This window comes from Vespula pensylvanica, chromosome 4 (assembly GCF_014466175.1).
Source record: "Vespula pensylvanica isolate Volc-1 chromosome 4, ASM1446617v1, whole genome shotgun sequence".
Classification (NCBI taxonomy): Eukaryota; Metazoa; Arthropoda; class Insecta; order Hymenoptera; family Vespidae; genus Vespula; species Vespula pensylvanica.
In genome coordinates this window covers 603,006-624,560 of record NC_057688.1, presented here as the reverse complement: position 1 = coordinate 624,560, position 21,555 = coordinate 603,006, and the positions used below count along the sequence as shown (strand labels likewise).

Below are 21,555 nucleotides of genomic sequence, written 5' to 3'. Positions count from 1 at the left end.
TAGTTCAAATACATCGATACGTTACATAATTATGGATATCTAACAATCGGTATATTCATAACGCGAATGTGAACGATTACGAGAAATGAATTTCCTAACATTTGTTAGTTAGAAAATTACACTTGAATTTGATCATTTCACGCGTGAAAAGTTTGCGGAGTTCGTAAGACGAATCAAAAGATATAATCCAGTTTAAAGGAAGTCTAGATAGAAAAGAAAAATACAACTAACCAAAAATTGTCGATCGTATTAAAGCAAGAAATAACAAGTATATATCCGCGAAAGAAGATTACGAGGTTACGTACGAATCGTAACATATGCAGATTAATACAATTCGTAGAAAGTCTTTAGCGCGATTCTTTTCTGAGAATTCGAAAGGTTATACAAGCCCAGAACGAGTGGTTCTCGATCGATATCGTTAATTTCGATTATCGGAAGAAAACGAGGAAAGATCGAAGAAATTAAATAGCTAACGCGATCGGGTAAAATCGACGATTGATCGTACATGTTCGTGAAGATTCGCCGAATATTTCCGATCACGCTCGAAGAGAATCGGCGCGGAAAGGCGCGACGATGACGCGTCCTCCTCTTCTCGCAACCCTCCGCCTCTTTCTCCGCCTCATCTAACTCGAGCGATCCCCTCTCTTCTACGGCACAATGAGTTCTTCCTCCTCGTCATCGTAGTTGAAAAGCAGCATAAGCAGTCGTACCGCAAACCGTACAATGTCTACAAACGCGTACCATTAAATCCTGTTTCTATAAAGGATTCTTTACTTCGTTCGTATAGTTGACCATTTTGATTCATAATAATAATAATATATATATATATATAAAAAAAAAAAAAACAATTAATACTACATGTATACGATAAAGACACGCGGATAAGGACCAATTGGAATTGAAAAAGAAAAGAGGTGGGAGACAAATCACGACCTCAATTACGATACTGTGTTAACTCGTATCGCACGTTTTTCTAGTGTTAAGTGCGTCAGAACGTAAGAAAGGATTCTTCTCTATTCTTCGAAAGATCCTCTCGAGAGAGAGAGAGAGAGAGAGAGAGAGAGAGAAAGAGAGAAATAAAAAGAAAAAAGAGAGAAAGAAAAAGATACAACGTTAATCGAAAAAGAGAACAAAATTTTACGAGCAAAATTCTGCTCGTTCGTTCGTTCTCTCTTTCCCTCTCTCTCTCTCTTTCTCTCTCTCGCGTACGCGCGAGAGAGAAAGAAAGAGGGTCTGTCGAAAGTGCCGTTTACCATGTAGAAGATCGTACTGCAGGCAAGTCTCCTCATATTGTCCTACGATAGGTTAATTATAGCCACACTGCCCGTACGGTCCTAGGCCTTCCCAAAATAATGATTGGATCAGCGTAGAGACCGAACCTCCTCCTTTTACTTCTTCGTCTTCTCTCTCTCTCTCTCTCTCTCTCTCTCTCTCTCTCATTCTCCCTCTCTCTCTCTCTCTCTCCAGTTCATTCGCTCTCCTATGGGACACTTGTATACCGCGTCTAACCCTCGTACGTAGCGGTAGTACAATATTCGCAAGAAAAACAGCTGTCGATGGTTTGTCTCGCAAAGAACAGCTGGAAATTCAGTCGTGCGCGCCATTTCTTGTTCGTGTTAATACGTACGTCGATCGTTTCGATTCGTTTCACTTCGGGTTCAACCACCAACTCAGATCCGACCAATTGATCTTCGATCAATTTGACTTGTTAATTAAATACGAAATCGTAGATTATGTTTACCAGTGGGGGATATGTTTACTAGTGTTGTGGTTTTATCTTCTTCTAGCTGAAAGTTGTTGGGTTTATGTCAAGAATAAGACACGAGGTGTCAAGGTTGTTTTTAATGATGGTTTCTGTGTGATTAAGAAAAAATAGAAAGTGTTCCTTGCATACTTCTTTACCGCCGTAAAGATTCTGGTTTGTATTATCGTATTTTTTGTATTATCGTTATTTTGATCGATAGATGAAAAATAAAAGATCATTGAAAGCATCAAAGATTGGACGAAAGATCACTGAACCGAACCAACCAATTTCTTTTTATTATTGAAGAGTTTCTTTTGTTTATCATTAGATGAGAGACTTTAGTTTTGTTTATAGATTTATTATTAACTGCATGATATATGATTTTAAGTAATACCAAAGTTTGTTTATCTTTCGTTTGTTTCTTGTACGTTAGATGGCTGTAATTCAAAATACTAGAACGAAAGTTTAAGAAGTATTATGGAACAATTCCATGATATAAGCGATGAAAACTTAAACATAAGTGATGTCAGTGAGTATACATTATTCTTGTATCGTTTTAGCTGTGGATTATGTAATATACTTGGATTCATTTTCCTTTGAAGTTGAAGTCATCCAAACCACCGACCCTGGTTTTGTGGAATCTAACGGGCAGGTGGATCAAGAAATGGTCGATATGGGTGGAGCGCGGTTGGCTCAGCCCTACGTGGAAATAATAGAACAACCTGCGAGCAAAGCTTTGCGTTTCCGCTATGAATGTGAAGGTAGATCTGCAGGTAGTATACCTGGAGCCAACAGTTCGCCGGAAAATAAAACTTTTCCTACTATAAGAGTAAGCGTAAATAACAAGGAGAAATAATCCATTATATTTTATTCGATTCGTATAGTACGTTATCCAAGGTAAAACAAAAATATTTCTTGCAGATAGTAGGCTACAAAGGTCGAGCTGTGGTAGTAGTATCTTGTGTAACGAAAGATTTGCCGTACAGACCTCACCCTCATAATCTTGTTGGCAAAGAAATATGTAAACGAGGTGTCTGTACTCTCGAAATTTCATCTGAAAACATGACAGTTACCTTTGCTAATTTGGGTATTCAGTGTGTCAAAAAAAAAGACATAGAGGAAGCACTTAAAATCAGAGAAGAAATTCGTGTTGATCCTTTTCGAAGTAAGTGTTCCAAGAAACAAAGTATTCCGCATCTTAATTGTTTTAAATACTATCGTTATTACTTACGTTATTACTTTCATTATTATAGCTGGTTTTGAACACAAAAAACAGCCTACCAGCATTGACCTTAATGCAGTAAGACTGTGTTTTCAAGTTTTTTTAGAAGGATCGCAAAAAGGAAAATTTACTCATCCGTTATCACCTGTAGTATCAGATCCTATTTTTGATAAAAGTAATTTTTATATTTTTTTTTGTTAATAACTCTCGTTACAAACGTAATTTTTTTGTCTTACATGTATGTCATTATAGAGGCAATGTCCGATCTTGTGATCAACAAGTTAAGTCATTGCAATGCTCCTGTTGCTGGCGGTATGGGGATGATTCTTTTATGCGAGAAAGTGGCAAAAGAAGATATTCAAATTAGATTTTTTGAAGAAAAAGATGGACACGTTACATGGGAAGGATTTGGAGATTTTCAACCGTCTCAAGTACACAAGCAGGTACAAAACTTTGCTTTTGTTATTATTATAAAATTGACATTGTTTTCCATTGCTAAATAACTTATTATATATTAGACAGCGATCGCGTTTCGAACGCCTAGTTACTGTACGCAAGAAATAGAACAACCGGTACAAGTTTACATCCAACTGAAGAGGCCATCGGACGGTGTGACAAGTGATCCGTTACCATTTGAGATGTTACCATTAGGTACAGGTATGCCTGCTTTCTGGTCTTTACGGAAAGCATTTGCTCGTAAAAAAGCAGATTATAGTACGTTTGGTAAAATTTTAACCACCGAGGCTACTATGTTCCCCAATGTAGTACCAAGAGTGCCTTGTAATATCGATGAATATAATAATAATGATTTTGACATAAAAAGATCGAATAATAAAATTTCAGTGCTGCGTGCTCTGAATGACTTGTACAATATTAAAAATACTACAAATTCTTGCAACGGAAGTACTAACATTGATCAAAACAATGTAAAGAATGTTGAAAGTTTTGTAAAAAATACTATTGATTATGAAAATAATGAAATATCAATAGATTCTAACAATATGATGAAAGGAAATATAAAAGTTAATAAATATATTACTGGTAATGATAACGGTAGAGAGAATAATACATTTTCAAACGATTATAGAGAAACGGTCGATAACCAATCAGAAATTATTTCTCAAACAAAATTAGAATTAGCAAACGATATAAAATGCTTGAATAAAAACACGAGTAACTTTAAACATAAATCTGATTGGTTTGATTATTCGGAAGTAGGAAAGTGGGTACAAAAGAGTCAAGCATCTTTCAAAGAAAAAGAAAATACAGCTGAGATTAAAAGCGAGATGGAGGATGGTAATAAATCATTAAACGATTTGATATCGCAAGTGGAGGAGTTGGATCAGATTTACGCAGATACCCATACAAAACTGTTACAAGCTGCTCTTGATCAAAATTTAGTCGAACGATCTATGGACGTTGATGTTTGTGATAATCAAACCTATACGAGTCTTCAAATGGCTATGAAAAATCCAATAGAGTTACTTGATATACCTGATGAAAGAAGATACGAAGATGTATCGACTCCAAAACAGGATGTATGCGTATCAGTGACTTCTTCGCCAATAACAGCGAAAAGAGACGTGACACAAGAATTTGAAGAAAGATTACCTCCCCTACCACCTAAACGTATACGTAAAATGTCTTCGATGCCTGTTTTACCACGACCTACGTCCTCTCAACCAATAATCGAATCTTCCTCTGAAGCTCCAAATAAAAATTTACCATCCCTTCCTGGTACCTTACCCAAACAATCGAAACAAAGTCTCTTTTCTAAACTATTCGCAAAGAAGATGAAAAAGGACAAAGATATCACTTCCAATGTACCCACCGGCAATAATAATCGTTTGTTTAATGCAAGCGAGAGTGCTTCGTTTTTGTTAAAAAGTACTCAAGATAATTCTGCAACACAAATGTCTAGACATAGTATTGCAAGTATATCTAGTGTTAAATCTCTTACGCTAGAAGGTGATGAAACACCACCTTACGGGGCTGACTTGACTGAAGCCGAGCACTATGCTCTTTATACCACTATGGCACCACACGCAACAGCGTCTGAATTCGATGAAATGTCTTTTTATTATAGTCCTGTGGAGGGAGGAAAAATATTAACGGAAGGAAAAGGATCTTAATATTCGATAGAAAATATTGATTGTCTGTTTTGTTTCTTTTTCTGTTCTTGTTTTTTTTTCTTTTTTTTTTCTTTTTTTTTTTTTTCTTTTTATTTTGTTTCCAAGTATACTGCCATTGAAAGTGTTATATACCACCTTCTTCTTTATGATATAATCGCATTAAAAATATTCAAAATTTGACAAAGATTGTATTATACTATTGCGATAATATCGCATTTTGTAGCATGAAATATTTTTACAAGACATTTCTGCTTTCAATTTTACATTTACAATTTTGCATTTTCATGCTGTAATGTAACTTTATAATCAAGGAGAAATTTTGAGAAACTATTAGGTTTAAAATTACGTTTTTGAAGATGCATATTAGTAATTTGATGTGGTCATTTACCGCATTTGTTTATGCGGTTTAAATATTTGCATATTGTTATTTTTATAAATAAAAAAAGTCGTCTACGTGTTTGACGTTTCAGACGCTGTTTGCTAATGGTATAAATTGTAAATGCCGCCAATGAAACTTGTTGTTTGTTATGAAAGAAAGTAAAAACCATGTCTAGTCAAGTTTTATAGTCCTGTTGAAAATATTAAATTTGTCAGATTATTACTATCTTAATATTTATAACTTGTTATGTTTAGTATACTATTGGAGTTTTTTTCTTGCTTATATAACTTAATGTTATAATTATTTTATTGCTTATTATTTGAGATTTTGTAAACTTTATCGTGTAATATGAGTATTTATAGACTTTATAGGATATGGTTTTTGTTTGTTAGTAGAAAAAATTTTAATGAACAATTTATAGGACTTCGAAACATATGGGGCCTTTGTAGAAAAAGCTAAATTTTCTTATTAAAATAACTGATTATTAATATACAAAACTTTCTAGATGATCGTGATTCGTTCAGGCGAAAGAGACAAAAATTTAATGACAGCCCAAAAGCGATAGTCTTGAGACATATACAGGCAGAGGCTAAAAATAGTGAGTATTTTTCTAAAATCTATTACAATTTTGGAGCTTGTCTGGGGATGGATTGAATAACATTATTGGTTTCATTCATCATCATTTAAACATGTCCAAATATCTATAGAACAACACAATGTTGTATGTTTATGTAAAACTCTGTCTTCTTTCTTCTTACTATAATGTATTATTTACCGCTTAATTTTTCACGTGAAAAAGTATTGAATGTTTCTATGTACGTGTGCACACACAGACGTATGTATAAAACAAATTCTACGATCAAAGAGCCAAAGAAGCCTATTTTTTATGCTATTTGCTCGATCTATTTTATACATCTGTTAATTGTTATAAGAAACAGAAAAATTACCAAAAATTGTGAACCACTGCAGTTTTCGTAAGCAGGTTTATGCTCTTAAATATTAAACGATTCAGTGGTTGTATATCTTATTATATACTAACAATTCTGTTCCCTTTTCACTTTGAAAGAGTATCATTATAGTTGCATTTAATTCCAATACAATGGGTGATAAATCTTCTTAAAGAAAACGATTATACAATTGCTTGCTAACGACTTTCATAGTGGAAAGGAATTAAAGATTAAATACATACATATTTTCATGTATTAACAATCTTTCATTTTATACTTTTTTAAAAATGTATTTTATATAAGCCTTTGTACTTGTACTTTGCAATTTAAGAAGCAGTGACTTTGTGCACTTTGATAAAAGTGTATTGTATTTTTGTATTTGCAAACAAGACGTAATATTATATAGAATGCTTAGATCATTGCATTTCTATGATAATCTATAAAATATAGTTATATTTGTGACATTGATCTTTAACATGATTTGTGACAATAAATACCTATTTCTGAAGAAATGCTCTGCTCTTGCAAAATGATGCTTTTAAAAATTTTTAATGACTTCATTATAGTAATTTTACTATAATAATAGTCTTAAAATCAAACAACGTGCAATATTTGTATGGTGCAATTTTTATAGAATGCTTCTCTAAAAAGCGATTAAGTAAAAGAATAATATGGATAATGTGTATAAAGTGCATAATATACCTATACAGATGTATGATCACTTATAATTAGTGGCATAAATTAAATGTTGTATATATTTATTCCATGAACCTGTTGGACATATTTCAGATCAAATACACTTATGTATAGGAAATACAGGTACGAATATCTCATTATTTCAGTGTTTTGAGTTACAACTTTTTGTTTTGAGTTATAACACTAATCGTGTTGTGTATATGTATATTTGTTGTCCTTCTTGTATGAATTAGTAAAATAGTGTGCAATGTAGAGATAGAAACATGTAACTATAGATTTTTCATGGAAAGATTTTCATTACCTGAAAACTCATTTATTTCATCACCTATATATACTTTGTTAAATTTGTTAATTATTAAGAGTTATTTTGTAAATAAGCACATTAATCCACATTGCTTGTTATTTCTGATAACAAAATTATTCCGCTATGTGTTATGCTTTGTACAACACTTGATCTTTTACTTAATCTTTATTTGCACAAAGTTGCCATACTTTCTTTTTGATGATAATATGCATTACCAGTTTGCTTTAATTTTATTATTTTATAACGTATAATGACATATTAATTAGATCATATTATAGGCCCTGCAGCGACTTATCAACCTATGCAGTACTTCAATATTATAAAACCAGAACCAACGGAAGCAGTACCACCATTTGGAGGTATTGTTACAAGTACAGGATCTTATTCGTTACATCCCATAGGCACATCGCCTCAACCTCAATCGAATGTGCAAACACTAAGGTTTGCACTTTAATACAATATTTTTATTTTTCATAATATCAAATTGGTTATACTGGATTTATTTTACAGACCTCAATTATCACCAGGTCGAACTCCATCACCTATGGAATATAATCCGTATACTTCATCTGTAATGCAACCACAACTGTCACCTCAATATCAACCATCAAGCTCTAACGTAACACAGCAACCGTCAATTGGAATACATGTACCACAACAATATTCATTTTTACAAAATAATTTACAAGATGCAGAACAATTGATAGCACTAAACAAAGTCACTTCGGAACAACAAAATACTGGTCTGCAACCTATATATAATGATGGTAAAATTACTTATTACAAACTGTTGTTTATATTTTTTTTTTTATATATATATATAAAAACTAAAAGCCTTAATTTATATATTGTATTCTATAGATAATTTAGCAAAGATAGATGTGGCTACTGGTTTAGGCATCGATGGCCAGCAATATTTTGATCTGAATTTAAATTCGGCAGATTTAGCAGAATTCCCAGTTTTTGATACTACTTTGTCCACAAATTTATTAAGTGGATTATCTATATCAGAATATACAAAGGTATATATATATATTTTTTACATATTTATCTAGTAAAATTAAGTAAATATTACTTTACAACATTCATCTAGTAAAAACTAAACGTTAAACAAAAATTATTTTCCACAATGTAGGATGAAGCAAGCGAACATGCAAACTTGGAAGCAAACTGTGTTGAAGATAACAATATCATGACCGACAGTTATACTAACTTAACAAAAAATACAATTCAAGAATTATGTAATTTAAATGATATATATAAACCTACTAGGAGCCATGACAATTAAACAATTCCGCATATGTTGGAAATCTACTTGTAAAAATTTGATGATATTTCTGCATGGAATGAAGTTAAGTGTGTATAAATATTTTCTTTTTATGATTAAAGTCACGGTACTAAATGCAACGATATTATAGATATTCGGTTTTTCTTTTTTACCGATTTTTACACTGATTTTAATATACTAACAATAATCTAAAGTTTATTAATTGTAAATTCAACTATGAAAAAAGCGATTTTTAGAAATTTTTTCATATTCAATATGTGCTCGGTATCATGCGTGTGTGCGTGCGCGCGCGTGTGTGTGTGTGTATGTGTAATACATACATGTATATACATGTATGCGTGTGTATGTGTGAAAATTATTTTAGCAATTAAAAAAGAATCTACGACTGTGATGGAATTACAATGAAAGTAAGAATTTGTACAGATACATTTTAATCAATGTTCTTTATAACAGGAATAAAAATTGTTATGAATATATAGAAATTTTTATTTCTAAAAAGAAGATAAATCTAAGAAAAGAAAATCATAGTTACATCAAAGATAAGTTATATTCACATGTTGTACAATGATTGATTGTAGGAAATAAATATTTTATTAAAAAAAAAAAAAAAATAAATAAAAGAAAAGAAGACATGCTCAACATAGTAGTACATGCAAAAATGTACGCGATGTTATCAATCATATTAAACGTAAAAATAACTTGTAACAATTCCGAGAAGTATAATCTATCAGTCAACATGATTATCATTTCTCAATAATACAATTACAATCTCAACATGTATAGAAAATAGAATTTATTATATATTAAAAAATATTTTTGTAAATATACGTATTATGTTTTTTTTGATACGTAAACATGTGCATACATTACACATTTTTCAATTTATGTTTATTAATTTTGTATAATTTAAATGATTATTTTAATAATGTCAATTAAAAACGATTCCTTCTTCGTCCAAATAAATTGCAACATTTAATTATTTTATAAAAATTATTATAAAAAGAAGTTTATATTCTATTGTTGTTGCTATGTTAACTTGTAGTAAATTATATTTTTCATGTTATACATGATGTAATGTATCTCAATAATGTGTTATTATATTATCGTGTATATGGAAAAAGAAATGGAGATTATACATACAGATATAAATACATATATATATAAATATATATATATTTGGATTATATATACAATTGTTTACCATTGTTGTATACTTGTACGTACGAATTATAAATATCACGTAATCTGAGAGACATCTTATTTTTTAATAATCAACTATCAATAGTCATTGCAGTGTATCGAATCATATCTCACTTGCATTTACATCGTTCAGTCTCAAAAACAAACTTATTAACACTATCATCCATAATATAGTGCAGTTTATACAAGTAGACGAGGACAATGAACGTTCTTTAAAACGTTTTCTATTTAAAAATGTATATAAAAAATTATACTTACATACTATATAATTTTTTAAATATTATACGCGATGAATAGTATATTCTAAGTGTGATATGGATTTCAAATAATGATATGGAAGTAAGAAGTAATGTTCCATAATGATCGATTTATAATTTTTTTTATTTTTCATAAATATACCGATAGAAAAATAACATCATGTAAATACTTTTTAATCTAAATGGGAAGAGATATTCTCCTTCACACACTAGTGAAGAATAAAAAGGTACATCTGTAATGTTTTTCAAAATGTATTTACTTAAAAATACAATGAAAGTTTCAAATCTGATGGAATGGGCAGAAAATGTAGTCTGTGGTGTCGGTTACTGTTACGTCGAGAGAGAGAGAGAGAAAGAGAAAAGAGAGAGAGAGATAGATAGATAGAGAGAGAGAGAGAGAGAGAGAGAGAGAGAGGAGGGGGAGAGAAAGAGATGATGCGATGGTATCCTGTACAAAAGTAGTTTGAACAAGACTTATGAACACACAAACCAAATTCTTAGCCTAAGACTTTGTTTACGTTTAAATCTTAAAGATGTGTATCATTACCAGATTTTATCTCAAAATTTTGTATTTGCATTTTATTTTTATTTTTCTTGCTTTTTTTTTTTTATCATCTTCATGCTTACCTAACAAACGTAGGGGGATGTAACGGTTATCTGGGCATGTTCAGCCTGATTGATTTTAAGACCCGTTAGCACCAGTAAAGTTTAATTTTCTGAATCGCGTTGTATACTCGAGTAGAGAACAAAATGTATCGTGTATATTCTCTGGCTTCATCTAGTACACAACACAAGTCTTTTCTTTCTTTCTTTCTTTCTTTCTTTTTTTTTTCTTTTTTCTTTTTTTTTTTCCCTTTTGTTTTTCTGGTCATGTTGCAAACGGGGCTTGACACTTCTCATTATATTAATAAAATTAAATAGACCTATGCTTATAGTGTACGTATAGTATACTATGAATGCTAAAGTACTTAGTTTTCTCTTTTCTCAGGCATTCCATACTTTAAGATAGTTCTTTGTCAACAATTAGAGTCAAGGTACTATCTTGAAGCAAGCACGTGTACATTACAGTAGCAGTTTTGTGTATAAAACCGTAGTTGTGTTTTGTTAACAGAGAAACTGCCAGAAATGGTATGGCCCGTATATTATTAATAAAGAATCAGCCAGGCGATCTTTTCATATCGTGTGCCTCTTTGAGTGCGCTCGCACCCTCATTCCACACCTCTTTTTTTCTTTCTTCTTTTCCTGTCTTTTTCTTATTGATCTTTCGTAGGTCTAGGATACACACGAACGCATGCACGCACGCACGCACACATATACATACACACGATCGCACTTACAATCGTGCACGAGAATATAAGCACGAAAGACACGGTCCAGTCCATCTCCTTAGGTTTCATACAGCCAATTCTTTTTCTTTCACGGTCATATGAGACATGGCAGTCTATAAAACCGCGATCGTTCTTCTTATAATTTATTTTTTTCATTATTATTATTATTATTATTATTATTTATTATTATTATTATTATTAATATTATTATTATTAATATTATTATTATTATTATTATTATACCCTTATTTTTATTTTATTTAATTTTTTTCATTCAGATATTAAAACTCATTGCTACTTTACGAGAACGAATTGATTTATCCGATCTAACTGTGTTTTTATTTAACTATCTCATTCGAAAATATTTGTACATTAAAACGTGGGACATCGTCTCGCATTCAAATTATCGTTATCTTTATTTAATTATTATGCAGCTATGGTACAATGGTATCGTAACCGCAATGTCTCTTCACCCTTCTTCATCTTCATCTTCTTCTTCTTTTTCTTCTTCTTGTTTAACAGTCTCCCAAAAAAATAAGTGACAGCATAGACGCATCTCTGTTTGCAACTGATCCACTAAACTCTTAATACTAAACGTATAAAGAGTATCGTCGCTTTTTGACCGTGATGTAACTGAGTGAATCATCTTTATCAAGCATAAAGAATGATCCCTATATTAGAGCGGCGTTTGACAGATCTTTTCTTTTGCGGCTACATATTAATCATGTGTCACCGTTTATAAGATACCGATCGTAATGAATGAAAAGGAATCACTAGGAATACCCCATCACTTGTTCTCTGCGACAGTCAACGAGAATCACTGCTATGAGTAGCCCACGACAATGAAATCGAAGTAAAACCACAGTACATAAAAATACAATTGAATACGTTCAAATAGAATTAGAAAGAGACAGAGAGAGAGAGAGAGAGAGAGAAAGAAAGAGAAAGAGAGAGAGAGAAAGAGAGACAGAGAGAGAAAGATACAGAATGAGAGAGAACACTGGAATAGGGAGAGTTATCGGATCTTCTATGCTATCGAATACACGTCGTCTTAGCGATAATAAAATACCTTTTAAGATTTCATAGATTTGCCTACTACACGTTATATTCCCTCTATTTCCAAAGTAACTGCGAGAAGAAATAATATAAATATAGAATTGAATTTTTGTCTTTTTTTTTTTTTTCTTTTTCTTTCATATTTTTCTTTTTTTTTTTTTTTACGTGTTTCCATAAGAATAGAATAGAATAGATTACATCCAACAGAAATGGAACAACGATGGAGCGCAGTAGCAGCAGCATCAGCAGCAGCAGAGCAGCCTTTGTGAGCTTCGGGGATCGGATATATAAATGCTCTCCCTACTCGCTATGCCCAAGTCTAAAGAGTAACAACCTCCCCGCATTACGTTACGTTACATTACGTTAGATAATATTATCGTTAATAATAAAATGTTTCTTATTTCATAACTTTATACATACTATGTATAATTATTATGCAATGTTTAAGTCACACATTACTCATCCATACTACCTGGCGCGAACATTGCATTTACATAACCTTAATATGCCTGTCTCTTTATTGAACAGGAGCACGAAGCGGTGGGGTTTTATTTTTTTTTTTGTTTTTATTAATGTTTTTTTTTTTTGTTATATTTATTTACGAATTTCTCTAATATATACGTCCGAATGTCGAGAGATGTCCGTACGATTTGTAATCATTATTGATTTTTCTTTGTTTTAATTTCTGTGTATTTTTTTTTTTTTGCCTCAGTTACGTTTCGTTTCATTTCATTTTGTTTTGTTTTGTTTCTCTTTTATGCACACGTTCTCATGCACCACTTAATTTTCTCTGCGAGCCTCGCGCTCCTGCGAAGACACTGCTATTACACGTTGAAAAGAAAAACTCAATCACACGCACTAGGTGAGAGACATTCGTCGAACTATAAACTTAAATTTGATTTCAAATGTAAAAAAAAAAAAAAATAGATTAACGCCCACAAATGTCCATTTTACACTATTTAAATACAATAGAGTTTTTTTTTTTTTTTTTACTTTTCTTAGATATTCTTAAATAAGTTTTCGATAAAAAACTGTCCCTCGCAGAAAGCCAGATGACGGCAAATACCAGTTTAGTAGGTGGTTCATATTAAAGCGGTATATTCGTCTCGAGGACAAGCAGCAGCCATCGAATATACCAGAGATTTTGTTGGTATATTAAGAAGGGGCCTAAGAGACATATATATATATATATATATACACACACTAATCTATATATATATATATATGTATGTATGTGTATATGTATATCAGATTTAGTATTAGGTTTTAATGCCGTCCTCAGGACAAATGTACAATTTTCGTGCGAACGACCTAACAGTATTTGGTTACGGCTAGTAGATACCAGAATTGCGAAGAGCCAAGACAGTAGAAAAACGCGACTGCATTAATATAATGCGTCAGCCCGACACAACTCCGGTGAGGTGGTAATTTTATTTCGTAGCTCAGGAGGATGATCCAACGATATGGATTTGGACACGATCGATATCAACATTGCTACCAACCACTCAATATGAGAGTAAGTGTTTGCTGAGAAGACTGCCGAAGATCGACGATGATGCCACGTGCCTTCCTCCCGTTTTACTTACATATTGTTCTCCCTCTTTTCATTATGCGTCCTCCTCTTCATCTTCCACTTCTTCACCTTCACCTTCCGCTTCATCTTCTTCTTCCTCTGTATAAAAGATATTATCACGTTAATTATCGATTCCTAATAATTTTCAAATCATAACACGCGCACACGCGTATACATACATATGTATATGTACGTATGTGTGTATGTATGTATAATTAATTAAATTATTTTTTTTTTAATTCTCACTAACCTTCTCCTTCTTCTAAATCTTCTTCGCCTTCCGGTATATCGTCCTCTTCGTCATCTTCCTCACCATCTCCATCTACTTCCTCCTCTTCTTCAACCTCCTCTTCTATTTCTTCTTCTTCTACTTCGCCATCTCCATTTTCCTCTTTTTTTTGTTTCTTTGCTTCATCGTTTTTCTCCTGCAATTAATTGCATTATTAAGTCAAATACAATATTTATAAACAAATATATATACATACATATACATTATATATATATATATATATATATATATATAGAGAGAGAGAGAGAGAGAGAAGGTAGAGATTTTCTCGTTTTTTTGCTATATCGATACAATCGATAATATCAAATATGGCGGGAAAACTTACGTGTTCAACAACCATGTCGATTTTATCGATATAAAAATCTTCATTTGTAAGTAATAAAACGAAGTTATGAGAAATTTTATTAGAAAAAAATATAATCTTATCATGTTCGTCGCGTTATAAATGGAATTGTGTTAAGTATAAAGTATATAAAGAATCAAACTAGCAAACAAAAGGAAAAAGAAAAAAAAAATACAATTGAAAGAAGACGGAGTCAATTAATTTATCATTCTTAGTTACTAAATAAAAAAAAAAAAAAAAAAAATATTAAGTGATTCCCGATTATATCAGACAAGTGAAGATAATATTCTTAGGAAAAGAGAAACGTATAAAATTTGCATTTTGCATAAATTTTGGATTACCTATAAAAAAGAAAACTTATATAAGAGTTGTTCTACATATAATACAAAAAAAAAAAAATTTCATTTAAAGTTACTATATAAAATTAATTTTTAATATGCATTGCTTATCAAGAACACGAGTCAAACGTCTCAACCGATAAATGTCAAATTTATAGAAACAAATATCTGACATAAATGATGAATTAAAAAGATGAAACCTATCAGGGTGAATGAAGCACCTTGTTTGTTACGCTCTTGACCGTCCCTGAACATTACTAACAGCGTATCCGCGCGCGCTCATGTATCGGCAATAGTTAGAAAGAGAGAACAGATGGAAGAGACACGTAGACCAATGAAAAAGCTTGTAACGTCGAACACCGTGATAGCGGAGAGCGACGATTGGCTGATGAAAACGAAGCGACGCACTGGTAGTTTACGTTAAGAGAACCACCGTCGTGTTCGTATTGCGTGAAGAAGCTTGGTCAAAGTGTAAGAGGGGAAGAAGCCCACGAGAATGTAGCGTGCCTATTGCCGGCCGGCTATCTTATTCTAACAGCACCTTGTCTTTACTCAAACCAAAACGGAAAGTTGCGGTTTGAAATCATGAAGATAAATATTTTGCCGAAGAACATTCAAGACGGATCACCGACGAATCATCGCTAGAAACATTTATTAATTCTCTATAAGAAATACAATTTACATATGATTGTAATCAAATAAAAATATCTATCTTCGAAAAAAAAAAAAAGAGAGAATAAAACAAAACAAAACAAAACAAAATAAAAAGTGGAAAAAATTTACGAATTACACGAGTAAAGAAATCGATCGAATGATATACAATGAATGTTTTTATGGAGAAGAAAAAAAAAAAAAAAGAATTCCATTGTCTTTATAATTGCCCGTTATGATACGGTCATGTTTCTTCGAAAGACGAGCAGATTATGTGTACGGATTCGTCAAGAACGAGTATATATGTACGTACATCGGTAGTCTCGTTAAACTTCAAGCGAGTTTCCATAAAACGTCGCTAGCGGCAACGACGACGACGACGGACGCGACTAACGACGCGCGCGCGCAAACAGTCGCGCTTTCGCGCAACGTGATACGCTCCCGTTATCCGAAGACGAACGCGCACGATTACCTATCGGTAGCGCTAAACAATCACGAGGTCTTGCCAGATAACCCAAGTCGTGCATAATCTATCGTACCGGGTCTACTCTTTGATCGCTTTTCTCCTACGTTTCTCGAGAGAAACTAACGACGAATGAAGAAGAGCGTTATGTAATTAATTCGAGATGTATACATTTTATTATTATGGCTGAACCGAGCAATGCAAGAGGAAAACTTCTTCAAATGTGGATTCGTCGTAATCTTTTTTTTTTTTCTTTTTTTTTTACGTTCAATGGCATCCATCTTCTAAAGGAAACGTTTATTAATTATGGTCAAGGTCGGAGAGACAAGATGTTATTAATAAATATGTAACAATATGACAAAATATGAGAAATGAATGAATCAATATATGTATATAATAGAGTGTGTGTGTGTATATATATATATATATGCTCTATTGTGATAGATTAATGAGAGACAACTATAAGGTATTGTATAAATATAATAAGGATAACTCGAACGTATCAAGATATATTATTATACATTCGACATAATATCCATTAAAGTAAACAATTCTTTAGCGAGCAAAACTAATCGTGATGATATCTAGTTACGATGAGCCACGTAATGGAATAATTTGTATTTGTGTCGCAGCAGCAAAGCTTGCGATCGAAATTTAAGGCGGGATTCTCAATGCTACGATGATAACCACATAAAACTGATAGTTTATTTTTAGGCTCGACTGACCATCGATTCACAAACGTTTCCTATCGCAAAAAAAGAATGAGAAAGAAAGAGGGAGAAAGAGAGAGAGAGAGAGAGAGAGAGAGAGAGAGAGAGAGAGAGAGAGAGAGAGAGAGAGAAACGTTCTCTTTTCCCGCCACAAGACTAATATAAGAATATTCACATTTTTTCGAGAAAGATCTTCAACTTTGCATCGCTCTGTCTCTCTCTCTCTCTCCTAAATGGTACGACCTTTCGTATTTGGCGCGTCTTTAAAAGAGTCAATAAGGCGTAATATCGATCGTTGGTAACATTATTGTTATATTTTCAGGTCATGAATAAAATAATAATTATAATAATAATAACGAATCTATTTGTACACACAACGATCAAAAAAAAAAAAAAAAAACATTTACAAAGATTAAAAGAACTTTTTTATCATTCTTCATATTCAAAAGCAGTATAGAGCCCTCCCCCCCCCCCCAAAAAAAAACAAAAAAGAAGAAAGAAGAAAGAAACGAAAAAAAAAATAATGACCATACAAATAAATATTAATAGATTAATACTTCGTACACATCAACCGACGAAACATAATCGAACGGACGAATGTTATTTCGAAAAGAATTAGAAGGATTGATAACAATCGTATTAACCCGATTATAGAATTACGAATAGAACCGAAGAGAGAGAGAGAGAGAGATATGCGATAAGTTCAACGAAGAAGAAAAATTCTTCCATCTCTCTCTCTCTCTCTCTCTCTCTCTGCTTTTTTTTTCCCCAGAAAATCATACGAGACGCACGGGAATCGACCTCGAAGCGAGTCGGCGCGGCGTTCGGCGGTGGTTCAGAAGCGTAGGCTCAAAGCGTCGGCCCCGCGCGCGAGCGTGCCGCTTCCACGTGACGTACGCGACGGCAGTGGCGGTGGCGGTGGCGGGCGCACCGACGCGACGCGACGCGACGCTAAGCGCTACCTTCGCCTCCCTCTCGCGCCAGAGTTCACAATCAAGTATGAACAATTTGGAAGAAGGCGCGACGAGCATATACGAGAAAGAAAGAAAGAGAGAGAGAGAGAGAGAGAAAGAAATAAAGAAAAGGAAAGAGGAGAGAAAGAAGGGAGAGGAAAACTCTCCGAAGTATATTTTCGCGCCTGAATGAAATAAGGGGAGAATGTACGTTGTTATTTTCCAAAGCTTTAGCAGACGAAAGACGAAAGTGTACTGCGATCAATTAGTCGTTCTAAAAATAACATTCAACTCCAATAGAGATAACGAGAGACATGATTTTTAAGACAAAAAAAATTATCACACCGATGTTTTCTCGAAAGTTCATATAACGAATAGTCGCTGTCTTTCTTTTTCTTCTTCTTCCTTCTTCTTCTTCTTCTTCTTCTTTAGCGTCGTTCGTCGACGTCGTCTAGTTGCTGGCACGGTTACTTCGCGAAAGAGAGACAGGGAGACAAGAGAAACACACGGGGGTATTATAATGCACGGCTTTGCCGCTAGTCGCGCGCGCGTGGGGTTTTCATTGGCGAGGGAAAAAGGACGCGGCGAATGTTAGATATTACGAAGAGATGTGTGTACAAGCTAGAGCGCGACGCGTGTGTGTAGTCTATTCTCTCTGTCTCTCTCATTCGCTTTCTCGTTCGCTCTTTGCGTGACTCGAGAGAGTGTGTGTACGTTAAAAGAGAGAGAGAGAGAGAGAGAGAGAGAGAGAGAGAGAGAGAGAAGGAAGAACGAAGGAGAAACGAAGAGGGATAAAGAAAAGTCCCTTGGCGCGATATTTATACAATTAAAACTGTAAACAATTTCAAAGGAACGTATCGGTCAAAGGAGATATATACGCGTTGCCCTATCGATCGGTCCTATTCGCCGGACACGATTAACCCGCTTACGGCGAATTATCGATCAATTACGACAGCGAGCGGGAGGGAGAAAGAACGTGAGAATGACGAGCGATAGGCGGAGGGAGAAAGAGAGAAAGAGAGAACGAGACAAGCTACGTTAAGGTGGGAGGGGAGTGGCACGGAAGAAGAAAGAAGACAAACGGATAGAGAACGAGAGCGAGAGAGATAGAGAAACGAACGCGGGCTTGGTTTCGGGCGCCATAATGGGGGACTTCGAGGAAGGTGGCGGTGGCGTCGTCGTCGTCGTCGTCGTCGTCGTCGGAGTCATCAGATGGGAAGAAAAAAATATGCACATTTTTATACTACATCTTAAGCGACGAGAAATAATAGAGGGAATTGCGTAGCCAATGAACGAAAAGTTACACATAGAAAGGAACGAGACATCGAGATAAGGGGGAAAAAAAAAAATCGCGTTCTATCTCGAAGCGTCGATGATGGGCGACGTAGAATCCGTCAACGAATGTAACTACATAAAGAGGAGAGAAAGAAAGGGGAGGGGGAAGCACATGGTACTATAAAGCATCGTCATCGAAATGTAGAATAATATATTGAAAAAGTTATGGTTGAAAATAGCGGGACGATGAGAGAAGGGAAAAGTCAATCGTAAAAAATGTGAACTTTTATCGAATATTTCGAAAATGGAAGAAGGGAGAGATAAATAGATATAGAGATAGAGATAGAGAGAGAGAGAGAGAAAACAGAAGTAATCGGCTCGGTGGCGTACTCGTGGCGGCCACGCGACATTACAATGGCGTCCCTTACCTCGATTCACGTTTTTAGCAGTAATTTTCTAAAAGGGAAAACAAGGAGACGAGTTCTTTTGATAATTAGAAATGTCGACGGCGATGAAAGGTTCGATTGCGTATTATGAAATCGTTTCGAAGAAATGGACTTTATCGTAGAAAGTAGAAAGGAAGAAAAATGCCGGCCGGCATTGTGCATCTTCAGTTGCGCGCCACTACCGCCACCGTCGTAACGCTACCGCCACCACTGCTTATGTCGCCGCCGCCGCCAGAGGCTACCGATGTTGTCGACATAGTCATCGTCATCATTCACCATCACCGTGTCTGTCTTCTCGTCATTTCGTTTCGCGTACACATGCTTTATAACTGGTGCGCTGGCGCACGCGCCCGCGCACACAGTCATAATAACATACACGTTATATACGTATGTAGATATATGTAATAATACAAAATATAAATATACATATATATATGAGTATGTACGTGTGTATGCGTGTGGGAAAAGGCAGGCGGGCGCGCGCGCGCGCATGTATGTATGTATGTATGTATGTATGTATGCGCATATAGAGAACGATAAACGAAGATACGGCGCGCGAGATCACGGAACGTAAGAAAGCTTGGCGGGCGACGAGAGAGAGAGAGAGAGAGAGAGAGAACGGGAGGGAAGGGAGGGAGATAGAATAAGCAGAGTGAGAGGCTACGCTTCGCGTACGCGCACGTAAAGCTTGTGAACGTGGAGAGGGAGAGAAACGGACGCAGGAGCGGGAGAATAAGGCGGCACGCGCGCACGACCCTCGACTATATCCGCGATATGCATGCACGTAAGGATTCGTAGGCAAAAAGAAGATAGCAAGGAAGGTGTTTAGCTTGCCTGTTCCCTCGCTCGTTTTCGTAGCTTCTTGCACGCGAAAAAGAATGGATGGATGGATGGATGGATGGATGGATGGATAGGATATAGACGCATGGATGCATGCAAGCATGCACGGATGGATGGATGGATGGATAAATGGATGGATGGATGGATAGATGGACGGACGTAAGAGCATCGTCGCGGCGACGCGCGAGAGAAATCCAAAGGACCATCACAGGTGTTCGTAGAGTCTCTCCCATAAGATTTCGCGAGATTGATGGTAGAGAGAGAAAAAAAAAACGAGTGCTCTCGTTTGGACGGAATAAACGATAGAAAGAGATAGAGAAAGAGAAGAAGAAAATAACGAAAGACACTTACCTCGGCCGGCCTCTTGATTCCTTTGATCTCACACTTCGCGTCCGCCGAAGCCTTGTCGTTTTCTGCCACCTTTTCTACAGCGACCTCGTTATTTTCCTTGGTACTCATGTTGATAGATCAATTATATGTGATTCGTCTTCACTTGGAATCCCGAGATGCCTCTGCTTGCCTGCTTGCGTGTCCGCTTACGGAACGGCGAGAGAGAAAAAAAAAGATAGATGGTACGTAACGCGTTAAACGAAACGCTCAGTCCTCGCGCGGCGTCGGTTTCCGGCGAAATGCCCGAGAGAGCAGCGTCGTCAGGCGAAGAAGACGGACGGGGGAAGGGAGACCGCCAACCTGGAGGGAGGGAAGAGCGAGTGAGAAAGAATGGAGAGGGGAACGGAGCTAGAGAGGGGGAAAAGAGAGAGAGAGAGAAAGAAATAGAGGGAAAAGAGAAGAGCAAGAGCGAGCGGTAAAAAGAGGGGGAAGAGGCGGGTGCGAGACAGAGCCGAACCAGTCAGAAGTTAGAGAGAACCGTGTTCCGAGGACCGTGGTGGCGCGAATAGCGCGAAGCGGACTACTACCCGGTCTCTGCTCGCTCTAGTACATCCAACCTGGCTTTGTTCAAAAATGAAGATGGCGCGGCTTTGAAACTCGATAAATCCCTGATTGGTCGAAAGCGTTATACTACACGGAATCCTATCACTGCGTCTTATTGGCAACTTTATAAAAGCGCATAATATTTTACGATTTCTGCAAACTATTTTCCAAATAACGCTTCCGTACTG

At 35.1% G+C, this 21,555-nt stretch overlaps 2 protein-coding genes across 13 annotated transcripts; one reads left to right on the top strand and one right to left on the bottom strand.

Annotated features, from left to right (window-relative positions):
* Positions 1 to 827: 827 nt before the first annotated feature.
* On the top strand, positions 828 to 8,836 carry LOC122628859 (embryonic polarity protein dorsal-like). Of its 12 annotated transcripts, none has more exons than XM_043811628.1 (13): positions 1,307 to 1,918; positions 2,178 to 2,273; positions 2,347 to 2,573; positions 2,666 to 2,909; positions 2,998 to 3,141; positions 3,219 to 3,409; positions 3,485 to 3,617; positions 5,983 to 6,075; positions 7,214 to 7,243; positions 7,703 to 7,865; positions 7,935 to 8,191; positions 8,286 to 8,446; positions 8,560 to 8,836. In XM_043811628.1, exons 2-13 carry the CDS (start codon positions 2,222 to 2,224, stop codon positions 8,710 to 8,712), a joined length of 1,848 nt encoding a protein of 615 aa, XP_043667563.1. In that variant the 5' UTR covers positions 1,307 to 1,918; positions 2,178 to 2,221; the 3' UTR covers positions 8,713 to 8,836. The 12 variants fall into 12 exon arrangements, with proteins under 12 accessions (XP_043667556.1, XP_043667558.1, XP_043667555.1 ...); XM_043811627.1 differs by having other exon boundaries at positions 3,485 to 3,623; XM_043811630.1 differs by lacking the exon at positions 7,214 to 7,243 and having other exon boundaries at positions 1,310 to 1,918.
* Positions 8,837 to 10,405: 1,569 nt separating this feature from the next.
* On the bottom strand, positions 10,406 to 21,363 carry LOC122628854 (glutamic acid-rich protein-like). Its single transcript, XM_043811601.1, has 3 exons — positions 20,786 to 21,363; positions 14,377 to 14,551; positions 10,406 to 14,225 (listed from the first exon to the last, which is right to left on the bottom strand). The coding sequence occupies exons 1-3, from the start codon at positions 20,891 to 20,893 to the stop codon at positions 14,161 to 14,163; spliced, it is 348 nt and encodes a 115-aa protein (XP_043667536.1). The 5' UTR covers positions 20,894 to 21,363; the 3' UTR covers positions 10,406 to 14,160.
* Positions 21,364 to 21,555: the final 192 nt, after the last annotated feature.

What these genes read in the sequence shown, in the direction of transcription:
- LOC122628859 (XM_043811623.1), top strand. Translation starts at nt 2,222, where the DNA reads ATGGAACAATTCCATGATATAAGCGATGAAAACTTAAACATAAGTGAT. An exon ending in CTTAAACATAAGTGATGTCA is followed by an intron (nt 2,274 to 2,346) that starts GTGAGTATACAT and finishes TTTCCTTTGAAG; the next exon opens with TTGAAGTCATCCAAACCACC. An exon ending in AAACTTTTCCTACTATAAGA is followed by an intron (nt 2,574 to 2,665) that starts GTAAGCGTAAAT and finishes TATTTCTTGCAG; the next exon opens with ATAGTAGGCTACAAAGGTCG.
- LOC122628854 (XM_043811601.1), bottom strand. Translation starts at nt 20,893, where the DNA reads ATGAGTACCAAGGAAAATAACGAGGTCGCTGTAGAAAAGGTGGCAGAA. An exon ending in GAATCAAGAGGCCGGCCGAG is followed by an intron (nt 14,552 to 20,785) that starts GTAAGTGTCTTT and finishes AATTAATTGCAG; the next exon opens with GAGAAAAACGATGAAGCAAA. An exon ending in AGATTTAGAAGAAGGAGAAG is followed by an intron (nt 14,226 to 14,376) that starts GTTAGTGAGAAT and finishes TCTTTTATACAG; the next exon opens with AGGAAGAAGAAGATGAAGCG.